Source organism: Pholcus phalangioides, unplaced genomic scaffold, assembly GCF_987345545.1.
Source record: "Pholcus phalangioides strain wild (caught in Gottingen) unplaced genomic scaffold, Ppha-v1.0 ptg000015l_1, whole genome shotgun sequence".
NCBI lineage: Eukaryota > Metazoa > Arthropoda > Arachnida > Araneae > Pholcidae > Pholcus > Pholcus phalangioides.
The window spans coordinates 51,848,400-51,876,333 of record NW_028301608.1 but is presented as its reverse complement, the minus strand read 5'-3'; the positions used below and the strand labels follow the sequence as shown (position 1 = coordinate 51,876,333).

General features: G+C 34.0%; 1 protein-coding gene across 4 annotated transcripts in view; it reads left to right on the top strand.

Annotated features, from left to right (window-relative positions):
- Nucleotides 1-27,934, top strand: part of LOC149076178 (eukaryotic translation initiation factor 4 gamma 3-like) — a 146,976-nt gene that overhangs the window by 27,139 nt on the left and 91,903 nt on the right. For all 4 annotated transcript variants that reach the window (XM_089243737.1, XM_089243738.1, XM_089243740.1 and 1 more), the window contains exons 3-7: nt 675-911; nt 2,844-3,041; nt 3,198-3,294; nt 11,829-12,028; nt 22,081-22,828. In XM_089243737.1, the coding sequence (XP_089099863.1) occupies nt 675-911; nt 2,844-3,041; nt 3,198-3,294; nt 11,829-12,028; nt 22,081-22,828 (1,480 nt within the window). The remainder of the gene's footprint in view (nt 1-674; nt 912-2,843; nt 3,042-3,197; nt 3,295-11,828; nt 12,029-22,080; nt 22,829-27,934) is intronic.

Below are 27,934 nucleotides of genomic sequence, written 5' to 3'. Positions count from 1 at the left end.
ACTGTAAATGATACATTTAAATTGACCTGATCAGGGGGTCTGTGCGACATCTAAGTTAAGGGAACACTGCATTTATCAATTGCAAGGTATGTTGTCCCACCCTCAGACACAATAAGAATGGTAATATCATCAGACACAATTTTTAATATTAACATATGCTTTGTGGGGTTGAAAACATACTGAAACATTTCAACTCGTTAAATATTATACACTGACAATTGGAATGCAGAATAAGCTACTGCAAGTCACATGTAAATGTTTGAGACTGACTGAGAAACTCCCAGGACAAAAATGGGATATTTCATTGGAACACCTTTTTTTTAATTGGGCTCAATTTAGAGTGTTTTTGATAATAGACCCCCCCCCCCCCAAGCTTTCTCTTATTCTTGTGATTTGAGTGGCGACTTTTAAACTTGAAACAATTGCATATATATATATATATGTATAAAAGATTTATCTGATTTTTTCATCAATTGGGACTATCCTGATAACTGACCATTAATAATTTTCTTGCCTTCTAAAGTGCAGTGGTCCTTTAATTCATAATATTTTGAGTGAAGAATTTACTTTTATTTTTTTTTTCTTTTGTGTTTTGCTGTATGATAATTACATTTTATATTGTTATGTATGACTTGTTCATTTGCAGAATATTTAGCCTTTCATATTTTAAATAGATTGCACACCCACAGTATGTGCCTCAAGGCTTTCATCATGCATCACATATGCTGATAAACCCACAAAGTCAGTCTCATGACATAGGCTTGAGCAAATCTATAACAGCAGCACCATCTGCCATGTATGCGCAAAATTCTGGACCAATGGCAGGAGCAGCTCCTCAGCACCATCAAATGGGAGCTTCACCTGCCACATCCATGGTCCAGCCACAGCAAATGAATTCTCGCATGATCAATGTAAGTCACTTTTTTGTTTAACACTAACTTGACATATTTGGGGGGGGACCTTTATAATTTTCTGTAATACTTTGCAGGTTCATTACCATTTTTTACTAGAGATGGGACAAATATTTCTAATTTCTGAAGGGGGGAGAAATATTTGTCCCATCTCTAGAAAAAATTTCTGAAAGTGAAGTGGGGTGATGAAGCAATAAACTTAGGTAACTATGCTATAAACCAATTTTTATTGCAGAACATTTTCAGTCTACTGAGAGCTTGTTACAGAACAATGCAATACGTTGTGCTTTGGGACCTGCAGGTATTGAACCTTATGATGCCCGTGTGACAGCTTTTATGTTGCCTGTTTGTTTTTTTTTTCTTTCATAAATTAGTGGTGGGAAAAAAACATTTTGACACTAAATGCGATGAAATTAATATTGTACCAAACAGTGTATAAGCCAACCCCCTCACTTCAGGACAGGGTTGTTTGGTTTAAACCAAGTGGTTTTAAAAAAAAACCAGTCTGATTTTTTTTCAAAACTTCCGGTTACACCATGATTTGCTTATGTGGTTTGGAATTGAAACATCTCTTTACCTTTTATCTGCATCTGTCAGGCACCACCAGTGTGAAACTGAGCTGTTTGAAGGATTTGGGGGCACGGTAGCTCAGGTTGATAATATACTCACCTAAAGTACCAAAGGATGTTTAGAGGTGTCGCGAGTTCGATACCCAGTTCGTCCTTGTCAGAAAAATTTCCTGACACGGGTACAACAAAAATGGTGACATGACCGCAGAAAAAATTGCTACCGCAGGGAGTCCCCCATCGAGCAGCCACTGCACAGTCTTTCTGAGTATAAAAAAATAAGCCCGCCATTCGGGATCGGCAATAAATTATATGTCTTGGTCTAATTAGCCATCGTGTGCAGAAAATGACAGTGGTGTGACAAAAATGATCAAATTGAAGGATTTGAGGTGGAGGGGAAATTTTCAGATTTGTTTAGTGGACAAATAAGAATTTCTATCCCTATAGTCAGTTTCAGGTTAACTTTGCAGTGCAGAGAAAGGTAGAGAATGTATTCCTTCGCCGCAAAATATAGTTCCCATGTATCAGAGGCTTACGATGATCATTTATACAGAATATTTCAATTTTTTGAATGATTGAAAAAAATACCGAGAAAAATATCGTTCTGAACCGATCTTTATTCGTTTAAAATTTTTAAATTAGGAAAAATATTGGTTACCATTATACATAAAAAAAAGGATTTTTCTCAGTGAGATTGGCGATAATCAGCAATACCTTACTGAGGCAACGCATCGATACATTGATTGAAAGGCTTTCATTGTCATAGCAACGTGTGATGCGGTTCCCTCGTAGCTTGTTCCAGAGTATTAATTCTATCTTCCAAATATGCTGGGAGAGATTTTGGTTAGTCAGGGACACAGCTGTATTTGCGAGTTTCGTTTCCAGACGTCGATGCTCTAATGTTCTGCCCTTGAAACATTTTTAGGGGAGTTTTGAATGGGGATTTTTTGAGTATTTTAAATAAACTTTTTTTTTTAATAGTTAGTCTTGTAATTTAATTGATAATTAAAAAACTAAATGCAATTTGTAAATCTTTCACATCTTGTGTTGATTTTTTTTTTTGCATAGTTTACAGCTAACTTCCCTGTGATCTATATCTCCACACTAGTGCATAGTTTAAATTTGCAAAACAGATATTGCAGTTTCTTCTCCAATGTAGTGCCTCTAGATTGAGATTTTCTTATTTTTGAACAGAGCTGCATAGTTCCAGCACTGCATGGGCCTCAGAAAAGGGGAGGAAAGGCTGATTTTAGGGCACAAAAAAAATCCTTTCTTATACTATGAATTTATTCCTCATATTGCAAATTTTTCAAAGATTTTTCCTTCATGTTTATATGTGATTACTATTGTTTTTTTTCCATCGTAGAGTATTCATGGCAGATCTGTGCCAAATGCTATGCAGAATATTCCGAGAAATAGTATGGGCAGTGTTGTTTCTCCAGGTCCACAACCTTCACACTTTCCACAGATGCAGATGATGCCGTCACATCCTGCTGTGCATCATCCTAACCCCATGGCAACACAGCCTGTGATTTTTCAAGCTTCTGTTTTAGGCGGTGGCTTGGTGAGGACCTGACATTTAATGCTATATTTGCTGTTTTCCTTTTGAAATTATTAAAAATGATTCAAATGTTCTTTGTGTGCAAAATACTTCATGTTTAATTTTCATTTCGATGTTTTCTTCTTGTGATGCTTTTAATTATTTCCTATTTCTTTTTAGTATCAACAGAGAGCAGCACCACCTCAATATGCACAGCAGCAATTTTCTCAAGTATATTTACCACAGTGTTATAATTTCCCAACAACTGCTAATAATGGTATTAAAATTATTTTTCCTTTTTAATATCAGTATTCTAATTTTATTAACAATTGAATTTTATTGAATTGTGTTAATATTTAAGCAACCCTAATGTCATATTGTGTATTATTACTATCCCATGTAATACAGTCGACGCTTGATATAATGACCTCCCTTTGCCCTGTTGAAAACGGGCATTATATTGGTAGAGTTGTTATGTTGAAAGTAAAACATGTATGTAGATTCTCCAGTTTGTGTATATCCAAAATATTATCCTGGATGTACAAACTGAAGAGTAATTTAGAATATTATTTTTTCCTTTTAAATAATGGAAATTTTTTAATTTTGTTTATATTACAATTGCCTGAAACATTTAGAACATTTTTTTTTGTCATTATCACCTCATAATGGCAAGTTTTAATTCAAGAATATTCTCATCATGGTGACAGGTTTCAAAAGTGTTATGAAGATTTTGGAAACCTTAAAAGATTAAAAAAAATTGTTTAAAATTTAACAGAAATAAGTTCAAAGTAAAAGATAAAACCAAAGTTGATTGTCAAAGAAAGCCATTCTTATGATCACCTTCATTCTAAAGAAGATACAAAACTCATTTGCTTCAATGAACTCAACATACAATCAAATTTTTTATCACTTGTATTTCTTTGCAAGTTGTTCAATTCATCCATGTATTCATTTTCTTGCTTTAAAAGTTTTATATTGTAGACTGCAAACTTCAATTTTCTGCTTCTTTTAATCAGGGTATGCCGACTTAAATAAGCTTTATTTAAATTTTGATTAAAATCATGATTTAAATAATTTTTATTTGACTTTTTAAGAAAAATTTGTCAGTTTAAATCACAAAATTAAGTTTTTTACATAACTTTAATGATATTGATGTAAAACTAACCTGGTATGGTATGTATGTTGCTGATATGAAAGTCTGATTAAAAGAAGTATAGAAGATCTTTTGGGTAATAGTTAATTTTAATAATAAAATTTAATCCCTAGATACAATGCAGAAAGAAAGCTACTCTATTTCTAGATTTTGTGTATGGAAAAAGTTGCAGAAAGATATAGGGAGTTGAACTTAGCACTTAACAAACTGCATTAAGTATTTTCAACGCATTACAATGTCGCACTAACGTTCCCCTGATTGAAAGAGCAGAAGAATAATTTTTTATTTGTAAAGCCTTGAATTTTATGCCCTAATGGCTGATTCAAAATAATAGATGTTGTACCAACATAAATATCATTGGGCTATCAATTTTACTGTCTGTGTTAAAATTTTTTTGGTTTGCTTGGTGTTTTTACTAGAACTCATTAAATCTGTGAAAGAATAAAAAATGTGAACTATTAAGCAACATTATATGCAAGTCAGAAACACATGCCCCAGTTCGTACACATTCTCGTTGCTCTCCAGCGAAACCAGGGTTGGTAAAAAAAACATTTTTTTTTGGTTTAAGTATTTCTGAAAATAGAAATATTAATAGAAATTTCTGAAAAATCATTCAAACTTCTAATAATTAACTAAAATGAAATGGTTATTAATGTAATTAACACTATTCCCATACTAATTGATCAATAAATATTTCTTACATTTTAACAAAAACCAACTTTTGCAATTCAATTATTTTTTGCTCAACTCAATGGATTACTGTGTGTTTGAAAATTCTTTCAATGTTATTATTAATCATATAGTATATAAAGGTTTTTCTCCAGTTACTTTCAGTATGCTTAATTAGGAAGCTATTTTGAAAAAAGTAATAAAAATTAAGTGAATATAATGTATTTAATGAAGCATAAATAATGCAGATTAATTAGCAATGATTTACGATATACAGGGCGATTATAACTAAGGTTCTGATTTCAGAACACTGTAAAAAAAGAATGATTGTCAAAATGACTTGAAAATTGACATGAATATTCGTGAAAAAATTCAATTTTATTTGATAAAGTGGAAAAAATACTTAAAAATGTAAAATTAATGACATCATCCAACATATGGGAAATTTGCTCGCAGAATGGAAACGATAGCCAGTCATGGCAAAATGATACCTTAATTATAGCATTCTACGATTTCATAATTCATGGAAACATCACAAAAAACAAAGTAATTGAACAAATAACTACAACTTACCTAAGAAATGTTAAATATGTTGTCCAACCTGAGGTTGACAACAACAGAATTGTTGTTCAACAACAGAATCAGAGTATACCATGGTCATGATGTGGAGGTGCTTGCAATTCAGCTTTATTAAACCAAACGTGCCCCCATGTTAATATTCCTGAGGAACTTCTAACATATAGGGGATGTGCTGGAGATTGCAATTCACCAAATTTTGCAAACTGACCACTGTTTGACATTTTGAGGTACCCCTCACAGCCAGAAGTTAAAAGGGTTAAGGGGTGCATCCTGTCAAAATGGGTTTTCAGCAGCTGCTTTGCTGGTATTGTAATGTGCATCTTGATAGAAGTTCTATCCATACACTGATGCTGTGGAAGTGCTGAAATGATGTGGTTGCACAAAATAGATTATACTGCTGGCCAAGTACAGCATCATCTACTTGCACATTTTGCACTTTTTTCTTTTGCGAAAGAAACTTCCATTGCTTCAGGAGTATCCATGCAAATTTTCAAGTCATTCTGATCAGTACTTATTGTATAGTTTTGGAGAATCGCAATTCAAATTATAATCTCCCTGTATATAGCTGATTATTTTTCATAAATCTGTTATTATTCAGTAGAACCCTGATTAACTGGGCTTAACAGTGTGAAAGTATAAAAAAAAACTACTATTGAATATTAAGACTGGGAGATATACAGTAGGAGACATGCGTGCTACTTCTTATGGGAAAGAAAATGAAAATGTATGTGAGGTAATGTAACTACTAGTACACTAGTCTTTGTCCTTTAAGGACAGCTGGTGTCTTTATTGGATTATAGGACCACCTGCCCCTAGCATGATGGTGTCACTACTGTTGCTGCTTCTTTGTGAAGGGAAAAAGAAACCCTGTGAGATAATACACCACTACATTTAGATGTGTGATGCAATCCTTATTCATGAATTTGCTAAAGAGAGCATCGGAATGTAGCCAAAGGGTAGAAAATGTCGTAAGAATGAGAAATTTTGGCTTTTGTATATAACTTTAAATAACTAAAATACTTCATATGAAATATATATATATATTCTGGCCACTTGTATGAGACTTTTTGAAAAAAACTGCTTATAAAATCTTATGTCATTTAAAGATATACCATCAGAATGTACCCCAAGGATATAAAATGTGGTAAAAATGAAACATTTTGGCTAATAATGAACCAATATATTTTTCAAGGAAAAAAATTATATTTAGGCAAATTTAATTTGATTTTTTGAGAAAAACCACTTGGTTAAAACCAAGGTTTAAACCAAACAACCCTGAGCCAAACAGAGTCAAAATAAGCATTAAATTACAAAAGGAAGAGAAAAACAGAATATTAAAAACTTTTATTTTTTCAAATTTGTTTAACAACTTGGTCTAATAAAACAATGTGTGACTTATAGGATTTTTCCAAACTAAATTTGCTGATACAAAAATCATAATTTTTTTTCCTGCAACTTTGAATTATCCAAAACATTAAAAAAACAAGTTTGAATTAAATTTTAATATAAATTAGATATAAAACTGAAGGGGAGTGTGTAAAAGTTCAAATTATTCAAAATTCAAATTAACCAAGTCCTACTGTATTGTATTTTGATATTACTTGCAGAATAAATTTTTTCAACAGTTGTCAAAATTATTTACTCTCAACCAGTAATGTATCATAAAATTTGCAACTTATTTTCTTATTTTTCTTCTCTAGATGTTTTTGTCCCTTTCAGTAGCTTATTGCGTTTCTTGTCTAGGTACATCCTTTTGTTAGTGAACTTGTGTAATTCATGCTTACTTCTACCTTTTACGCATTTGGATTCTATTTTCAGTTACATGTTTTTTCCTTGTCCTAGAAATTCACCCTGACATAACCTTCACGGAAGAGATATACGCCACACAATAAAATGTAATCAGTAAATTCTAAATTTATCGCAAAAATTCCGCATAATATTTAAAAATGAGTTTGCTGTGTGCTTAGATTTACAGATATTTGGCCGAATACCCAAGCATTATTAGGCCACACCAGGTATTTGGCAAAAGGGCCGAATAGCAACTGAATATTTGTCCTATCTCTAGTACATATTTTTTACAAATCATTTCATTAGATAACATGAAAATATTGTGACAAATACAGTAATATTTTAACTTGAAAATGACTAAAATACCAACATGTATTCAATGTAATTAATTTTCAATTATAACTACCCTCATACTTCTACAGAAAACCGACATTATATCCTCTTTAAACCTGAGCTTAAACTGGCAATCAAATTTAAATTGTATGTCAAAATGCCTTTTCAGAGAATTTTTTATTATTAATTGATTAGGGTCGATATCTTTACTAAGAATATTTGAGTTAGGATACCTCAGGACTTGCGAGAAGAATTATTTAAACCATTTAAAACGAAGAGCTACACATGTGTACCTCTGTAGGGAAGAGGATATTAAAAGGTTATGTATCCAAAGATAGCTCCTTAAGAGAATTCCATATTTTGATGGAATAAAAAATTAGACATTTTGTGAGCAGTTGCAATGGAAATGTATTAAAGAACTGTAAGAAAAAATGCAAAGAATGAATGGATATGAATGAATGCTAAAAGAAAATAACAAAATTGTACTAATTAATTGTATGTGCACACACTTATGCACATATATATCAAATGATCAAATTTGGTCTTTTTTTGCAAAAAAGAGCCTGGAATGGTCTTTGTTTAGGTCATTATATCAGGGTTCGTAAAAATTCCTTAAGTCATTAATTTTCATTTCCTTTTTAAGGTTCCTTGAAAACATCTTAAAATCCTTCCAGCTGTTTCTAAAAAAAGTATACTTTTCTCCCACCCTGGAATATTTCCTGCTAAGGTTGATGAATGGTTGATGATGAGTAGTACTTTATGCTGAAAGAAAGTCCCTGAAAAAAAAGAAGGAAAAAGAAAACAAGGTGTGTCGGGGAGAGATTACTTTATGGGGATTTCGAGGTCACCCTCTGTAACGGATGGGAACAGCTCTGCGGATGACAAGCGCAGCTAAGAGATAACAGCACCTGATTGGTCTGACTACAGTGGTCACAGCAGCTGATAATTGATAATGAAATTGAAATAAAGTTAGCTAAGTTCTGACTCATTCCTGCCAGAAAATGCTGCTACTACCATTGGTGGGAATTCTGTGCCAAAATTAACATCTTGCTAATATAGTGTATTTTTATATTTTTCCACGTCAAATAGCGCATTTTCATTTTTTTGTGTGCTCTTGGAAACTCCTCAAAATACTTTTATACCTGCCTTGTATGTACCTTTAGATGGAATTACATTATAAAAGTTTGATAAAATCCCTTTTATAGAACTTGAAAAATCCAACCAATAAAGCTCATAGATTACATTTGTGCAAAGGCAACCAATAATTTTATTGGTTGAATTTTTCAAATTTTAAAAACTTAGTGTAATCCCGGCCTTATGTGCAATCCTCTATGGTATGTACAATGATGCACTCAGCGCATTAAATTCCTAGACTTTCAGAAAAGAGCACAAGAAAAAGTTTTGTTTTCACTTGGCACGAAACAATTTTTTCATAGAGTGTGTTTTACTCCTTCGTACTTCAGCAGCACCCCTTCCGCCCATCTTCCATAGTCGCGCTCAGAGAAAATAATTTTCAAGAGTAATTTCACTCCACTCCAAAATTTTGATGGGAGGTGTTTAAAAAAAATTATTAAAATTTTTTATTTTATGAAAAATATGCAAAATTTAAAAGTATTTTCAGTCCTCTACAAAATTTGGAGGATTAAAATTGAATTTAGATGCGTTTTTGGATTTTGCTGGCAAGTTCCCCCTCCCGATTTTGTCCCCGAAAATGGGATTGTGATAACCGCAGTTCCTTATTCAAATTACCGGTCCCTCATTGGGCTTTTCATGGTGAAACCTTGATCATGTGCTTGATTGTGCTGCTGAAGATGGTTTACTCTAGTCCGGTGTTTCTCAACAACTGACCGCGGTTTCCGTTTTAAAAAAAAAAAGATTAGAGAAAGTCACCACTGCGCGCAGCAAAAATTACTATGGTCGATCGTCATTGCATATAATTCAGATGTTTTGTGAAAAAAAAATTCATTTCATGAATAAAAGAACTAGTCCATCAAATTATGAGTGTTAATTTGTAAGTTTCATTAAATAACGAGTATTAAATTGCCAATGTCGCCAAATAGCAAGTACTAAATCGCCAAACATCGTGTTGAATGTCCTGAAATTTGCTCCCATTTCGCAACAATTTCTTTGAGTATAACTGAAAAACAAGAAGGAAAATTGAAAAACCTAATTTTAAAGAATTGTGTATGTGCTGATCCACTTTGAGTGAGAGGGGGAATAAAGAGTTGCTGCAAATATAAATAATTTTGTATGAAAAATCTGTCAGCTGTGGTTTTATTTTGAATAATTGACGGGAATGAATATCATTTAGAATTTTTGTGATGCTGTTAAGAGTTATATTTTTGACCAAAACTTGAAGGTTTTAGAACACTTTGGTGACAACAGAAAAGTTGATTTATCTGTACATGGATTGATTATTGAATTGTATGAATTCTTATGTAGGTATCAAATCAGAAGTTTTAATTTCTGAACCACCTCTACGTGTATATTTTTGAGAAGAGGGAAAATTGTTTGGCAAATTAAAAAACAAATTTGCGTGTGCCCAGTCTCCCCCCCCCCCTTTTTTTTTTGCTGTAATACTTGTAAGTTATAAAGTTTGCCATGACTCCTTAATTTTTACTTAGGAAATTTTGTATGAACCCTGTATATTGGATGAAAAATAACCTGGGATAAGAAAACATTTGGAATTTACCATGCATGGTCGTGATAATGAGCGTAGACTTAAATTTATTTTTTTAGTGCTGGAATTTTCTAAAAATGTATTTGTTTTACTTTTCCTCTTTTTTCAGAATTTTTTTCTCGAGTTTTCCCTTTACTAAGCTGAACCATTGTAAAAGTGCTATTTGTAGCTTCTACTTTCACACATGAAATTGTTTTTCATTTTGGGAAAGGTTACAGATCAAATATAGTACCAAATACACATTAAAAATGATCAAATATTATATTAAAATATAGGTAGCCATGAACATAGAATCAATCTGGCTTACGATTTTTTCAGTTGTAATGGAAAAATAATTACCAAAGTAATAAAACAAAGTTTTTAATGTAGAGGAGGATTCCATAATTCCTCTTGCCACATTTTGCTGACAAACTGTTGATTCTAGTGTCATACTTCCAATTAGAAAAAGTATCCAAATAACGTGTTTAACTCAGAACATCATTCATGTTGCAAAGGGTTGTATAGTTATTAAAATTAACTTTTTATACGAGTACCCTGTCCTTAAAAACCCAATTAGAAAGCTGTTGCACTATATCTTCTGAGGCCACTGAAAAAATTCCACGTTCTAAGTGCAATATTCACTAAGATATTTGAATTGGGGAAAAGTTGTGAAAGAACAGAATAAACTAACGAACAAAGCTTCTTTCTCTTGTTTGTTGTTCTTCTTAATTTTCTGTTTTAATTCAAATGTTTTAGCGCTTGGAAACATATATATATATGTATATATATATATATATATTTCGCCTCTGGAGAAATAGGGCAACAACTTTCTAATTCAGGTTTTTTAGGGCACGGTGTCTGTATAAAAGTTAATTTTTATATTTTAATAACTATTCAACCATTTGCAACAAGAAAGAGTTGTACACATTATTTGGATAATTTTTGTAATTTGAAGTATGCCTCCAGGATCAACGGTTTGCCAGTTATATGTAGCAAGAGGAATTGTGAAATTACCCTGCATAATGGGATCTTTGCTCCTGCATGCCAGTTGATGGTAGTGAAATCTGTCTGGAAATATTTATTGGTTAATTTGTAATGTAATTTGCTGAAATTGAACTGCAATATGATTGCCGGACATTTATTTTTAAATTTGTATTTTGTATTACTGCGTATTTTAAAACAATAAATCATATATAAAGCTTGTGGGGGGGGGGGAACAGTTATTAGATTAAGTTAAATCAGTTGGGTAAAATAAATATTACTTGTCAACGTGATTTTTTTTCTATCTGTTGGAACAAACTGTGCTTGTGACTTTATGACTACAATAAGAGTAGTCATTAATACAATACTTATATTTTTATGTATCATAAGATCAGATTTGCCTGGCATCCTCATTTTGCATAAAAATTTATGACAATTCTGAACTTGAATCTCAGTGGCATAGAAATATAGCCATTCTAAAATTGCCTTGGATTGTGAATACCAGACTTATAAAATTTACTCTGGTGCAATAAAAATCATGAGAAAAAAAAAATTACTGCTCTGTATAATTTTGTGATCATTTTTCAATATGAAAATTAAGCATTGTTATTCTTTAAAATGCTATAGCAATGTTTTGATTTCATTGCAGCATATTTTTCTCACCAACCCATGCAAGCATATCCTACAACAATGAACAACATACCAGCAAATACGCCGGTGCAAACAGATATAGGGAAGAGGAAGAAGAATATATTAAGTATAGTTGATCCAAGTACTGGGAATGAAGTTCAACTACCGGGAGAAAAATCAGAAACTTCAAGTATGACAGATGACCAAAAGTCTGTTATGGTAAGCAGTTGTCGCATTGATGTGCTCATAGTACTTCAAGTATCCAAAACTTTGGAAAAGGACATGTAAAATTTAATTTCTATGAATCCTGCAGTGTATTTTTACTCTTTCCCGTGGTTTTTCCATGACCTGTGTTCCAGGAAAACATCATTAGTTGGAGTAGGGAAAACTAATTTTATGATCATGTATATCATTGTTAGAAGAAACGAAATAAATCAGTACTTGATATTAAAAGTAATTCTTTACTTATATCTCTATATGTTATGAAAAGGAAATTTTAGATCTTATAACAGCCAAGACGGGCCGTATCTGTGAATGTAGATGGTGCGCCCGAGATCCTCTTTCGTGGTGGTAGTGTTCGAACAAGGAAGTTGTTGTCATGGTGTCCATACCATGCTATTTGTATTGTAGGCACTGTTATCTCTCAGATGTAATTTGTGTATTCCCTAAATAAATTGCGTTCCAAACAGTATATGGCTACAAATTGGCGCCCAAGGTTTAAGAGAATTTGACGTTTTTTCAACTCAAAAAGAATTGTCAGTGTTCAGCTCGAATGTACCTACTAATTTGCAAGTGCATCTTCCGTTGCAAATGTTTGTTTTCAATTTGAAAGTAATTCATCCCATCAGTTTCGAAATTCGTGAAGGTGTTTGTTTTTTTTAATGTCGCTCCGTGCATCTCAAAAGTGGAGATTTTTTTTATTGTTATTGAAACATTGGTTTATATATAGCATAATATGGCTTACTTAGCAAAAAGAAAGAAGCAAGACCTCATTGTTCTTTTGCTCAGGCATTGGGAGTAGCTGTGTCAACCGACATGACAATACTTAAGTTGAAATCCGCCATAGTCAACCATGACGATTATGATGACTTCATGAAAGAATTCCTGCTAACGGTTTTCGATGATAAAATTTCGGACTCTAAGCGCTAAGGACAAAAGCCCAAGCCATGCTTCAAACAAAAAGGAAATTGAAGTCCGAAAGTTTCAAATTTCTTTTATTTAAGATTTTTAAACACAGTTACAAAAGATTTAGGGGCTAAGCAAGCTTGTGAGCCCACAAAACAATATCCGATACATATCTGTCGGCATAAATAATAACGAGAGAGAAAAAGAAAAAAACACACATATATATAACACCAAGAAATAAGTGGCAACAGGAATGGAATTGATAAACAAAAAAATTTGGCATTTAGCAGCGTATGCAAGATAAAGTTGGAGATGTAGTTCAAACTTGAGAAGCTTAAGCTTCAAAACAAAGTGGATCATAACAGTGCCAGCTCTGTCAGCAACTACAGAACTCCAAAAACTGCTCCTGAGTTTCGACTTTCAAAAGGATGACATTGTTTGTATCTCTTGCTGAAAGGCAACTCAAATTGACGAAGGTCCCTGAAGAATTTTGGATATTTCACCTCATCACAGTTCTGCCGAGTAGTGTAACATTGCTCATCGCACGAGAACCTGAAGATAAAGCATCTGATCATCAACATGTAAATGGGGTCCACCTGAAATGTTTCAGATTATTTGTTTACTACTCACAAGAAATCGAAAAACTATTTGGTATGATTACTATTTTGAGCTCAGGTCGTTCTTCGAGAACTGGTTAACTGAATCGAACATCACAACTTTCCATAGTTTAAAGGACTCTATTATCACAGACCAGATGAAAAAAAAAGTCCCTCCTGAATACAAAGAGCGTCTAACGGGTGAGTGGACAGAAGTAATCTCACCTACTGTTCTTGCCAATAAACTGGATGCCTATGACAATATCAGAAGTGTGTTCAACTGAAACAATTTTTCAAATCTGAACAAGTTTGTAAAACTGTGCCCCTCAAAACTGTACCTTTTCATGACAAATCATCTATCATTTGCTATGGATGTCGTATTCACAGGGTTCATCAAAGCAAAATGTCAAAATTGTTTTCTGTCAACTGTGACAGCTGTGAAATCTCCAAACAAAGCTATTTTGTACAGCTGTCAACCCACAGAGGTTCGGATATCGTTGCCACTGATAGAAATTGAAGTATGTGAAGGTCGAGGACTGATGTGCATTGACACAGGTGTGACACGCTCTGCTGCGGGAGAACTATTATGCATGCTTTTCCTAAGAAAAACATACCTATGAACAGTACCACCACCATTTCTCTGGCTGATTGTACTCAGTCTATCAGCAGTGTCTTTGAGGTGGAAATACCTGTACGTGTTGGAAATCGAACTGGCAATACTACTGCTAAATTGCTAATGCTAAGTGGTGACGGTAGCGCAATTGCATCTGACTCCGTATGAATGAGACGTAGTTGTAGATACATTATCTTTAATTATGATGCTATATAGAAGATATTATTTACATGGGCATCCGGTCGCGTGATCATCTCGTGTTTCAGTACAGAATGTACTGAGATTCTTTCACGTGACCAGAGCGTGCTTGTTAAGAGAGAGCCAATGTACAAAGTAAAGTAATAATAATAATACGTATAAGAATATATATTGAGGCTCTACACTACCTTTTTTGTGTTACCAGAAGCAAAGGGTAACTGATCATTGTTGGGATTGGACTTCTTGATGGCAGCAAGCATCGCTGTGGATCTGAAGAGGAAATGTTGGTTTTTCAGTGACATTACCCCTATCTCCAATTCTCATCCCCACAGGTTCCAAATCAGTGCATCAAATGAAGGTGCATGTGTGGTGTAGTAGTAGTAGGTAGGGCCTCCAAAAAATGGCTCGGGGATCCATGATGTTCTTAAGTCAGCCACCTCGTTGGGCAATTTGCCTGTTGGGGCGTTGTATTTGTATAGAAAAAACTTGACGCACTCCTTGATCAAGATAATATCGAAGAATGTGATTCTATATTTGTTGCCCCAGTGGTATTGGTCCTGAAGCCTAATGAAAGTGTCCGACTATGTGTTGACTATTGCAAGCTTAATGCGAATACTAATAAATACGAATCCCTGATAAATACCCATTATCCAGAATGAACGATGGACGATCTGCTTCACAGTGCTAAGCATACATCTTTCATGAGTTCCTTGAACTTGAAGTCTGGATATCATCAGATTGGTGTTTCATTTGTATGCCTGTTTGGTACGTACCATTTTTTATGCATGCCTTTTTGGACTTAAAAATGCCCCAGCGACATTGCAACGCCCTCGATACTTTTCGTCGAGGGCTGCAGGATGTTGACATCCTCACTTATTTGGATGATATCATTGTTTTATCAACATATGATAATCTCAGTGATTTGAAATGTTTTTGATTGGCTTAAATCCTTTAAGTTTTGTTCTAATCTAGCCAAATGCTATTTTGTGTGTTCTAGAATAAAGTATTTGGGTCGCTGGTTAACTTCAAAAGGAATTGAGGTTAATCACGACAAAATATCTGTTCTTGCCATATCAGCTCCAAAGACGTAAGCAAGTACAGTCGTTTCTACAGTCTTGCTCTTGGTATCGTCATTTCATTTCAAATTTAATGCACATGTCAAGACCCTTGAGTAACCTCACAAAAAAGAAAGCAATTTGGAAATGGAAAGCTGAAGAACAACAATCATTAGAGACTTTCAAAAACTCTGGTGACTTCTCCAGTACTGAAGCAAGCTGATGAAACTAACCCAGCCCCCCCATCCGGGCAATGGCTAAAATTGGCAATGGTCGATAGAGCCTGGGCGGTGCACGGAATGAAATGAAGTGATGAAACTAAGCTGTTTGTTATCCGCACTGATACCAGCTCCTATGTATTAAGGTGCTGTGTTGCTGCAAGAAGCACAGGAAGAACATCCTATCGAATACGCAAGTAGATTGTTGAATGCTGTAGAAAAGAATTATTCTACTATAGAGAGGGAAGCATTGGCAGTTGTGGGGGCGTAGATAAGTTCAGGGGATAGATAGAAGGTGCCGTCACATTGCTTCAATTCACATTGCTTCTGATCACTTTATTACCCCTAAAGTGGCTAATGAGCCTGAAGTCGTCTTCTGGTAGACTTGCTAGGTGGGCTTTGCTCATACAGGCTCACAATCTGAAAATAGATTACATACCAGGTAGGACAAATGTACTTGCTGACATGTTGTCCCGATTACCAAATCCACCTGAAGACCCTTGTGAGATCCATACAATTGCAGTGGATTTTCCTGCACGCAACCCTAGTGACATTAGTAATGAACAACTCGAAGATGATTTAAAAAAAATCATACACACTTTTGAAAAACCTCAGACTTATTTCACAACATGAACTGCTCATGGCTATCTTATGAATCGAGGAGTGTTATTCAGATATGTCTCAGACAGTGAAAATGACGAAGCACAATTAGTCGTTCCTAAACACAAATGTGATAATGTTTTGAAAGAATACCACGATGCACCTACTGCTTCATTATAGTGCTGATTATACATACCGCAGAATCAGTATTATTGAACTAGAATGTGAAAATGCATTGCTGACTATGACAAAAATTGTAGTGAATGCAATCACTACTCGGCTGATAACCGAAAAACCAGCTGGGTTATTTCAAACCCCTGTATATAATCAATGATTTGAGACCATTGCTTTTGATCTATTTTTGGGCCTTTACCCGAAACAAGATTGTAAGCCGCAGATTCTTATCATGGAGGATTGTGCAACCAAATGAATGAAGCTGCTTGCATTATCCCATGCTATTCTGAGACAATGCGCTACAACGTTGCTAAGTGGTAATGGCACACAGTTTGTCAGTGCAGTAATGCAGCAATTATGCCATCAGAGATCATTCATCCTGCTCTGAAAAACTATCCATGATAAGATTCACCATGAATAACGCAACATGTGAAACCATCAGCCACACTGCTGTGTTCCTGCAATTCAGAAGAGAACTCCAAACTATTGATCATGCTAGAGATGATATACGAGTGGTCTTGGCTAACAATACCTTTGTACCTGAGATACCCTTACCTCAAAAGCTTTGCTTCCATAATGAATGAATTGAAAGATTAGTCAGTGAGGAACAAAGCCAAAGAAAGGGATATGCAGATCAAAATAGAAGAAAAGGGCCTGTTTACAATCCCAGTGCTCGAGTATGGGTCAACCAACACCTGTTGAGCAACTTTCTTTTTTTTTAAGCCGAGCACAACTCGGGTCTATTGCCATGGGCAATGTACTACCTAGTGAGTTGTGCCGGAAGTGTAAGTATGTGTACCTAACAGTCTGAGTGTGTATCTAGTGTTGTGTGTGATTTTTCAGTGCTTCCATCTATATCTCAAGTGAAGTGAGTGAAGTGTAATGACTGAATATTTGTACTGTTTGTAGGACTGTTGCTCTCTGTGGCGAGACTTTTTAACGGGGAGATCGGCTCGCATTTGCGCCTTGAAGTTGGAAACCACAGAAAACCAACTTTAGCCGACCGCCACTGTGGTGACGGTGGGGCTCGAACCCGGGTCCCGTGATGCGAATCCATCACTATGACCACTCGACCACCACAGCAGCAGCGTTGAGCAACTGTAAAATGCAAGACAAAGTTTAAGTGTTTATCGTCTTATCCCAGAGATCCCCATGTACATATGAAGTGACTAATCAATCTCAACGTCGAATACTGCTTGGAGTACTGCTTGGATCAACATACGTCAACACTTTGACTTTGCAACAACATTGTAGAGACAACACGGAGATGCCCATGCGTCGAAGAGGCTGTCCTCCGAAAAAGTTGCAAATTGATCTACCTGCAAGTCATCGTACTTGGCTGTCCACGCCGTGCTATTTGCATTGTAGGCGCTGTTATCTCTACGATGTAATTTGTGTTTTCCTTAAATAAATTGTGTTCCAAAGAGGGTGTGGCTACAATCTCTTAGAACCACATCTTCTCCTGAGATTCTTAGAAGCAAATAAATCAACCAAAATAATTACTTTTTGTTTGCTTGTTCAAGTACAATGGAAGTCTGTTTATATGTCTCTTGCTTATACGACTTTTGCATTTATTCTAAGATTGGCTTCAGTCACAATTGATTCCTATTCATTTTAATGTTAAAATATTCCATTAATGCTATGAACAACTTCAATTATTTAAAGTTTCACTTTGATTCAAATTTTAAATTTTTTGAAGAGTAATTTTTATTTATTTAGCTTGAGTCATTTATGACTATTTTATAGTGAATACTTAGTAACAATTTGTTGCTTTTATCTGAAAATTCAGCAGAGATGAGTCTAAAAGGGGCAGATTTCATTTGTTTTCAATGCAAACCATATGAACTTTAAGAATTTCTCTCTAATGTTGACAACATTATTCATGGTAAGTGCATTAAAAGCAGAGGGGGTGCCTGTCTGTTAATAGGAAATGTGTATATTTATCAGGGTTGGTAAAAAAACTGTTTTTTTTGGTTTAAACCGGTTTTAAATAGTATTAACATTAAAAACAATGAAATTTCTGAAAAATCATTCAAACTTCTAATAATTAACTAAAATGAAATGGTTATTAATGTAATTAACACTATTCCCATACTAATTGATCAATAAATATTTCTTACATTTTAACAAAAACCAACTTTTGCAATTCAATTATTTTTTGCTCAACTCAATGGATTACTGTGTGTTTGAAAATTCTTTCAATGTTATTATTAATCATATAGTATATAAAGGTTTTTCTCCAGTTACTTTCAGTATGCTTAATTAGGAAGCTATTTTGAAAAAAGTAATAAAAATTAAGTGAATATAATGTATTTAATGAAGCATAAATAATGCAGATTAATTAGCAATGATTTACGATATACAGGGCGATTATAACTAAGGTTCTGATTTCAGAACACTGTAAAAAAAGAATGATTGTCAAAATGACTTGAAAATTGACATGAATATTCGTGAAAAAATTCAATTTTATTTGATAAAGTGGAAAAAATACTTAAAAATGTAAAATTAATGACATCATCCAACATATGGGAAATTTGCTTGCAGAATGGAAACGATAGCCAGTCATGGCAAAATGATACCTTAATTATAGCATTCTACGATTTCATAATTCATGGAAACATCACAAAAAACAAAGTAATTGAACAAATAACTACAACTTACTTAAGAAATGTTAAATATGTTGTCCAACCTGAGGTTGACAACAACAGAATTGTTGTTCAACAACAGAATCAGAGTATACCATGGTCATGATGTGGAGGTGCTTGCAATTCAGGTACCCTATATAGACATTATAGTATATAGACATTTTGAGGTACCCCTCACAGCCAGAAGTTAAAAGGGTTAAGGGGTGCATCCTGTCAAAATGGGTTTTCAGCAGCTGCTTTGCTGGTATTGTAATGTGCATCTTGATAGAAGTTCTATCCACACACTGATGCTGTGGAAGTGCTGAAATGATGTGGTTGCACAAAATAGATTATACTGCTGGCGAAGTACAGCGTCATCTACTTGCACATTTTGCACTTTTTTCTTTTGCGAAAGAAACTTCCATTGCTTCAGGAGTATCCATGCAAATTTTCAAGTCATTCTGATCAGTACTTATTGTATAGTTTTGGAGAATCGCAATTCAAATTATAATCTCCCTGTATATAGCTGATTATTTTTCATAAATCTGTTATTATTCAGTAGAACCCTGATTAACTGGGCTTAACAGTGTGAAAGTATAAAAAAAAACTACTATTGAATATTAAGACTGGGAGATATACAGTAGGAGACATGCGTGCTACTTCTTATGGGAAAGAAAATGAAAATGTATGTGAGGTAATGTAACTACTAGTACACTAGTCTTTGTCCTTTAAGGACAGCTGGTGTCTTTATTGGATTATAGGACCACCTGCCCCTAGTATGATAGTGTCACTACTGTTGCTGCTTCTTTGTGAAGGGAAAAAGAAACCCTGTGAGATAATACACCACTACATTTAGATGTGTGATGCAATCCTTATTCATGAATTTGCTAAAGATAGAGCATCAGAATGTAGCCAAAGGGTAGAAAATGTCGTAAGAATGAGAAATTTTGGCTTTTGTATATAACTTTAAATAACTAAGATACTTCATATGAAATATATATATATATATTCTGGCCACTTTCATGAGACTTTTTGAAAAAAAACCTCTTATAAAATTTTATGTCATTTAAAGATATACCATCAGAATGTACCCCAAGGATATAAAATGTGGTAAAAATGAAACATTTTGGCTAATAAGGAACCAATATATTTTTCAAGGAAAAAAATTATATTTAGGCAACTTTTATTTGATTTTTTGAAAAAAACCACTTGGTTTAAACCAAACAACCCTGATATTTATCATTTCTTTATTTGGAATTTCTTTTTAAAGAAGTTGACTTGATGCACTATTTGTTTTTTGCTTACATATAGAAAGCAATCTGTGAAACAAATGGTATATATATTTTTTTCATGTTAGAAATTACATGTTTTGAAAAGAAAGCCATAACAACGTTTGAATTTTTAAACCCTTTATGGTTCAGCCCCCATAAAAACATACTGAATTTTTTATTTTTTTTACAGAAGCGGATGTAAGTTGGTGCTATTGGGATATTTTTAATTGAAATTTAGCAGTTTAATTAATCAGTTTATTTTTTAATTTGCTAAAATAGTTAATTAAGGATAAAATATAGTTTACCTTTATTTGTAATTTTATCTATAAATAGCTAAAATCTTACTCAGCAAAGTTGAATAGCTGTCTTGTCATCTTAAACTTTATTTCAGATTCCCTCAATTTGGTGTGATTTTATAAATGTCTGAATATTTAAATTTCGGTAGCTTTTAAGAAATAGCACAACAAGGAATAGACTCTTTCTAGATTTAAAAAATATATATATAGTACTCATATAGCCGTATTTTGTACTCTGAATACACACTGAAGTACTTTCTAAAATGCCAAAAACATTGAGAAAAGAAATTGATGTAATGGGGGTTTTAACCACGTATTTATCATGTGCCTTCAAATATACAGTGGACCATAGAGCTCATGGGTCTCAAACTTTTTGTTGTGCACGACTCGTTTACCCAATTCATGGTTTATCATCGACTACTCAAAATAGTTTGGTAGATATCTTCCCCATATAAAGAAATACTTCAAAGCATATGTAGGCACAGAGATCAATATGTTCAACTCGCCACGAAGTTCCCCCCCCCCTCCCCCCAACACCACCACACACACACACACACACACACACAGGAGTTGCGGTTGCGACACACATTTTGAAGAAATACTGCCATAGAGGGTTAAGTAAAAGTAATTTTATGTCAATCAGTTTTAGGAGTACTTTTTATTAGGTAGGATTAAAAAAAAAACAACACTCAATTTTGGGAGTATTTTTTCTCAATTACTGTATATACTCGACTCGCCCACCTGAAAGTGAAAAAAAAATTTCACCAAAAAAAATATTATATGGGGGTGGGGGCAGAGGCATCAAAGGACGGTTTCTTTGTACTGTAGGAAGAGGTGAAATGTTCAACCAATCCCCTTGAGTATCCCATACTTGCTCTTTTGTTTACATCAGGACTCAAATTAGAATGAATTGAGATTAGGTAGCTCTAACCACTAGGAAGCTGGTCAAATACTTAACACTTTCGGGTCTGAGCTATTTCGACTATGTTTGTCCCTGTGGACTGAGAGTTTTCAGCACTTTTCATGATTTTTTTAAGAATACTTAGAATATATCAACAGATTTTTTTAACTAGAAATTTCAAACACTTTTCTTTCATAATCTAGCAATTATTTAAAGGTATTAATATTTAATGAGAAATAATTGAAGTATGTTTCAGAGTTTTAAAAAAGTTCCTCATATGAAAATATTTTTCAACATAAAATTTCCAACAATTCTAAATAAAAACTTATCCAAATGTTGTACAAATATCTAACAATGGTTAAAAAAAAACAAAAACAACAAATATGGCTGGTGGTAGTACTTTAGTACTTCTCGTGCATTCTCCAATGTTAACCAAACTTTTCAGTCGAGCATAGCCATGATTTCATATTAACTTTGCTGGTATTGAACAAGTTATATTTTGTGTGAAATTATTGCAGTTTTTTATTTTTCATGTCAAAGTTTTTGCTGTTTGTGTTAGTGAATGATTTATTTTTCCTGATTTTTTGTTTTGCTTTTCAGACTGGATCTAATAGTTCCATTGTTCAACAATTTGCTGCCCAGGTGGCAGCTGTAGCAAATCCAGATGCACTTCCACCATCGACTGATTCCATTGAAGAAACCACACCGTTACAGTACCAGCCACCAAATGAAGCTCTACCACCTAACGTCAGAGCAGAAAGTGGAACGGTGCTAACGACAGAAATCTGTGATCAATATGCAACCGAAGGGATTGTTAATTCCCATGAGACTTCTAGTGCATCTTTTTCTAAACCAGATAATATAGACGTAAAAAATAGTATTAGTAATGATGTACAAGTTGCTGATGAAATTAAGGTGGACTCTCAACCAATTGATTTAGGTGATTGTAGTAATTTAATTAATCATAATGCGATGAGAAGCACAGAGAGTAAATCTCCCAATGAATTCACTAGTTTAATTAAAGCTGAAGAGACTGTGTGTTCAGAAACAGAAATAATGCAGTCAAGTACTACTGAGGAGCTTGATGACACGAACTGTACGATTTCCAAAACGGACAATATTTCCAAGTTTGTGGAAGTGGAGGATGATATGGAATTACCTGCAAACAGTGCCACCATTCTGGATGTAAAAATAGCTGCCGCTTCCAGTCTCTGTTTGCAAAACTCGCAGTCTGAAAGCAATGATTCTACTGATGTATCTTCTTCAAGTGATACTCATCAGCTGTATTCAGTGGGTTTGGATGGCAATGCAAATGATGTGTCGAAAATAGATAAAGTATCCTTAGATGGTGAGTACTCATAAAATATTTTTTCAGTATAATTTTATTCTGCTGTGAATGTGTACTAACTATATAATACTTATTCTTATCTCTTATGTCAGTGCAGAGACAATTTTATTCCATTTGTATGTAAACACCAATTAATTTGAGAAAAATAACGCTATATAATAGTTGCAAAGTTTTAGATTTTTCAGAGGTTCCTAAATTTCTACTCAGAGAGAGATATTTCTCTATTTCAGAGAGAGAAAAAATAGTGTTGAATTTTGAAAATTTAAAAATCAATTTTTTCCCCTGTTCCTGTTTATTCTGCCAGTTAGTTTCAGGACCACAATCAGATGCTTGGTCAGCCAAGGAAAGCACACATTTTGTTGCTCTCCTGTAATGTTAAAAGAGATTATCCTTCAGCGTCGAGCGACATAGTATGGTGTGCTCAGATTTCACATGTGATCGAGCGACTTAGTCACTATGTTGCAACGGCCACCTACATATCTTTGTTTTTTATTCCATTATATTATTTCTTCACGATCTCTGTATGTTTGGTATTATTTGAAAGAGGAATAATGTGGCTTTGTAATATCATAACTATATTATTTGCAAGGAAACAGTTATTTTCCGGATATTATGCTGAGGTGAGCTCGGAAAGAAAAGTCATCACGTCTCCGCCGGGACTTGAACCCAGGCCCTCTTGCATTCATGTGTCTCCAGTGGTGTAGATGGTAGCATGCTTGCCCGGTATGCAAGAGGGCCTGGGTTCGAGTCCCGGCGGAGACGTGATGACTTTTCTTTCCGAGCTCACCTCAGCATAATATCCGGAAAATAACTGTTTCCTTGATATCTCTGGCTGAGAAAAAAGCCATCTATATCTCTCTATATTATTTGCATTTATCATATTTTATTTTTAGTGATTGAATAATATGAACAATATGAAATTTTTTGACATTTTCTTTCACTCTCAACGTTTGCTACTCAAAATTTGTTCCTGAGAAATGATTATATGCGCCTTTCTTCCCATGGAGAAAGTGTTACTGTCAGAGAATTGAGCTTACCGATTAAATTGAAAAGGAAGAAAAAATTGTCATATATATAAGCTGGGTTTATACTTTCATGAGATTAGATTTATCCTACTGATTAGAAGTAATCATTGTGAAATCTGATTTTTGACTTCAGTAGAAGAGAGAAAAAAATTCACTGGAAAAAAAAAAAATATATATAATAAATTTTAGGTAATACTAGTGATACTATATAATATTATAGACCAGATGGTATTTTGTAAACATAAGTAATTTCAAATCATTTAAATAAGTTTAAAAGTTATTTTTTTATTCGCCATTTGTTAAAACTGGCGATTCCATTTAAATTTCTTACCTACTAAATAGGATTAATTTACATCTTTTGGGGTAAATGGTGAAATTTGCACCTCCTTTGGTCCTGCACCTAGGGCACCAGACCTGTAGTTTCAGTCCTGTGTTTGTTTTTGTTATCATAAGAATGAGTACCCCTTGCACAAGGAGTCATGAGTGTATAATATTTCAGTCTGTTGGCTAGATACCGTTCACGGTATACTTATCCTGTTGTGTGGATTAGTAACTCTGGAACATTCTTTCATGAGAGGCTGTCTTAATACATGGGCTCACCTGAATACTGCCCAGGAGCCTCTTGGTTCATAAAGAGCCTTAGATGGCTTTTCATAGCAATTAACATCAATTGTGTTTAACTTGTAGAGGCTTTTAGCATTGCTCAGCCTGGGAGTCATATGATTATGCAATGATTGCTCTTTTTTGTGGGCTAAAGGGAGCCCACTTTACCAGATGACATTAGGGCACCTCTGTTGCAGGAGGGGGACATGACTGAATTTTTTTTCCTCCTAAAAATTCTTCAGTATTATGACCAACCTCACCTCGAAAAAGAAACACATTTTTGTGTAAAAGAACTTGTCTTTTTTTATATATATAATACACTATGTCCTAACAACTTTTTATTCATGGCTACATTCATGACACCTAGCTTAACGCTTTCCAGTCCAAAGTTTTTTCTTTTCAAAAGTGTTATAGTAAGTCTTCCTTTTATAGGCCTAGCTTGTTTGATGTTAGACTGGTTCCCCAGATCTTTCATTATTATTGAAGAAAACAACTTGAGTAAAAAATGTGGAGTCTACCTCACGCACAATATTACTGCAAAGGGTTAAGGTGCCCACTTTTTCTCTTAATTTTGTGGCTTTTTTTTACCCTATTTTTTATTAACCATTCAAAGGCCAACGTGTTCCATAAATGAAAGTTTTTATTTGCAAAAATATGAGATAAAAATTCAATTTTATTTTTCATTGTATATAAAAGAAAGATCAAAGTATATTTTGAAATAAATTTGAAAAGTTCAGGTTAATATAAATGTTTTTGACAGAATTTTGAAATTTTAAATTTTTTGGCATTTTCCCCCCATTTCAATTAAAATTTGCCAAAATTTCAATTTTGAAGTAAATTAAAAATTATTTCATTTGTGTGTACCATGTAATGTACCAATCAAAGTAAATCAATTAATTTCTGTGTACTGTTAAGCGTGAATAAGCTATGTGCATTCAAAAATCCATGTTCCATTTATGGTGAATTGGCCTTTCAAATGAGTAGGATTCTAGGGACATCTAATATGCAGTGCACTGCTTCGATTTTCCCTTTTAAACTACAGGATGTTGTCATCATTCGGCGTGTGTATAATGGGCAAATTCTGGATATGTCACAGAGGAATGTGCTTTCTTCATAGCAACTGTTAGAACTGTTAGCTTTTCTTCACAACAGAACCCCTTAGCGGAATGTTTAGCACTGTTCTGCGACGAGCCCTTTGCTAACTGGAAATGTTCTGCGGTAAAAATCCCCATATAGTGTTTACATGTAATAGTGTTTATTGCACTTTTTCTTAAAATTTTTCAGAATTGTTCTGCAGTAGCGCTAATTGTTCTGCGACATACATCACAGATTTTGGCACACTCTGCTTTGGGGAACAGAACTATTGCACATTAATTTTACATAGACATGAAATTTAATTTTAGTGTTTTAATTCTCCGTCCGTCAGTAGTTCATGGTACAACTACACGGTAATCTCAAACACAGGATCCACTTTTATTTTGGGGGGGGAGGCCTGGCATCACCTTTTGCTCTAGAAGGTGTTTGTCCTGGACAGGGAAAAATAAGCATTAGAAGACTCTAGCTTTGAAAAGAATGTCTGGCTTTTCAACAAGGATATTTTGTTCATATTTGAAGGTCTAAATTAGTGGGAGCCCATGCAGAAATCAAGTCTAGCTCAAGCAGTCCCTTATGTTTAAAAACCTTGGTCGGCAAATGAACTTCCCCAGCTAACTTCTCAAACTGTTCCATTTTGGTACATAGGCTTTTATGGTGACTTTTAAGCATATAGCAATGCTGTTAACACTTTTTTTAATGGGAGCCATAAAAATTATGTTTCTCCCTCTCACTTTTTTATAATGACTTAACCGAAATTAGCGACAAGTAAATGAGGGTGTAATAACATTGTTGTCTATGAAAGCTGGAAGGGCCTGTAGAAAAGCGACGACTTAACGAGGTTTTACTGTATCTCCCGAATTTCAACCTTGATTGTAAAAAGTCCCTTCTTTTGGGGAGAAAAAAATATTCTCAAGGAATTGACCAGGAAAGACCATTGATTTTTTTTTATGCCCCAAATTATATCAGAACCATGATGTGAATTTTTGCCATTTTGTCAAATCACAAAAAAATATTTTATTTTTGGGGGTGGGGAGATAGGACTAAATTCGCCAAACAACCAGCATTAATGTGGTCTTTCCACTTCCGAAATTAGCAAGATGATTTGTATCTGCTTTGACTATATTTTTTGTTGAGTCTGTATACATCCCCTTTCGGGCCGGACGACATTTTGTTTTTGCTTGCAAGATTTGATTTGAGAGCTGTAATGGCAGGTAATTTCACCTACTGATTGGCCATGATTGACGACTTGGCACTAATCTGCGATAGTTTGCACCATGCCACGTTTTTGCAAAGATAAAAAAAAATCCCTACTATTTTGCTTTTATTAATGAAAAATCCCTTTTATATTTACTTTTGTGCAGAATTTGGATGCGTGCGAAAATCTCCCGAATTCTCATTCTCCAAAATTGGCAGCTATGGTGTAAATGTGTTTAAAAGATATCACACATTAGAAGCTGTAGGGTACTTGAACCTCTCTCTGATTCTGAATTAGAGGCTGCAGATACATGGCGTCATTCCCGAAAAAAGCGACATTATACATTTTTTAAATGAAAAATTTAAAGTTGAATTTTCAAAATAAAGTTTATCTCAAATTGTAGCCAATGACTTGAAGCTTAATATTTTTAACTTTTATTTTGCAATATTTTATTTTTTGGGTTTTATGACTCTTCAATCTTGAACCATCCTTGATTTGTTGAGATGCCAAAATGCGGCTATTGCATCACATACCCTCCCTATCGATCCTACACCATCCTCAAGTGCAAAATGTGGTGTTTAAGCCATGACTTTTATGTAGATTTATAGTAGGTTTTATGACTGACTGAAAGTCATGGATTTTGTCCACCCTGTTACGAAAACAAATATCACTGTAAAAAATAATTATTTCTGCTGTTTTTATTGCTTTCATTATAATCAGCTTATTTCTTACACATAAGCTGAAAAAGAAAAGAGTTTTGAAAAAATTTTGCTCTTGTTTTTCCTGTTGTTTTGATGGTTTTTCATGATTTTTTCTAAATAGCACATGGAAAAGTTTATTTTTTACATATATTTAACTACTCAAAATAAAAACTTTATTTCTGACAGACAATGTGTTGGTAGTTTATAATTTAACATCTTGGTTTGAAGTATTCTTAAAATTTTTCTGCCTGTGAACTGCAGAAATGTTTTCCGTAACAGAGTGCACAGAAATGCTTAACTGAGAAAATATATATGAAATACTCTAAATGGGTTATGCAAATACTTTTATTTTCTCAAAAATTGTATACAAAATGTGATAGGTGACCCAGAGACGACTCTATAACCTTTAAAAATGTCCATGAGAAAATTCAAAAAACATGTTCCTCTTCCTTGTAGTTTCAATTTGGTCTGGCAAGATTTTGAAAAT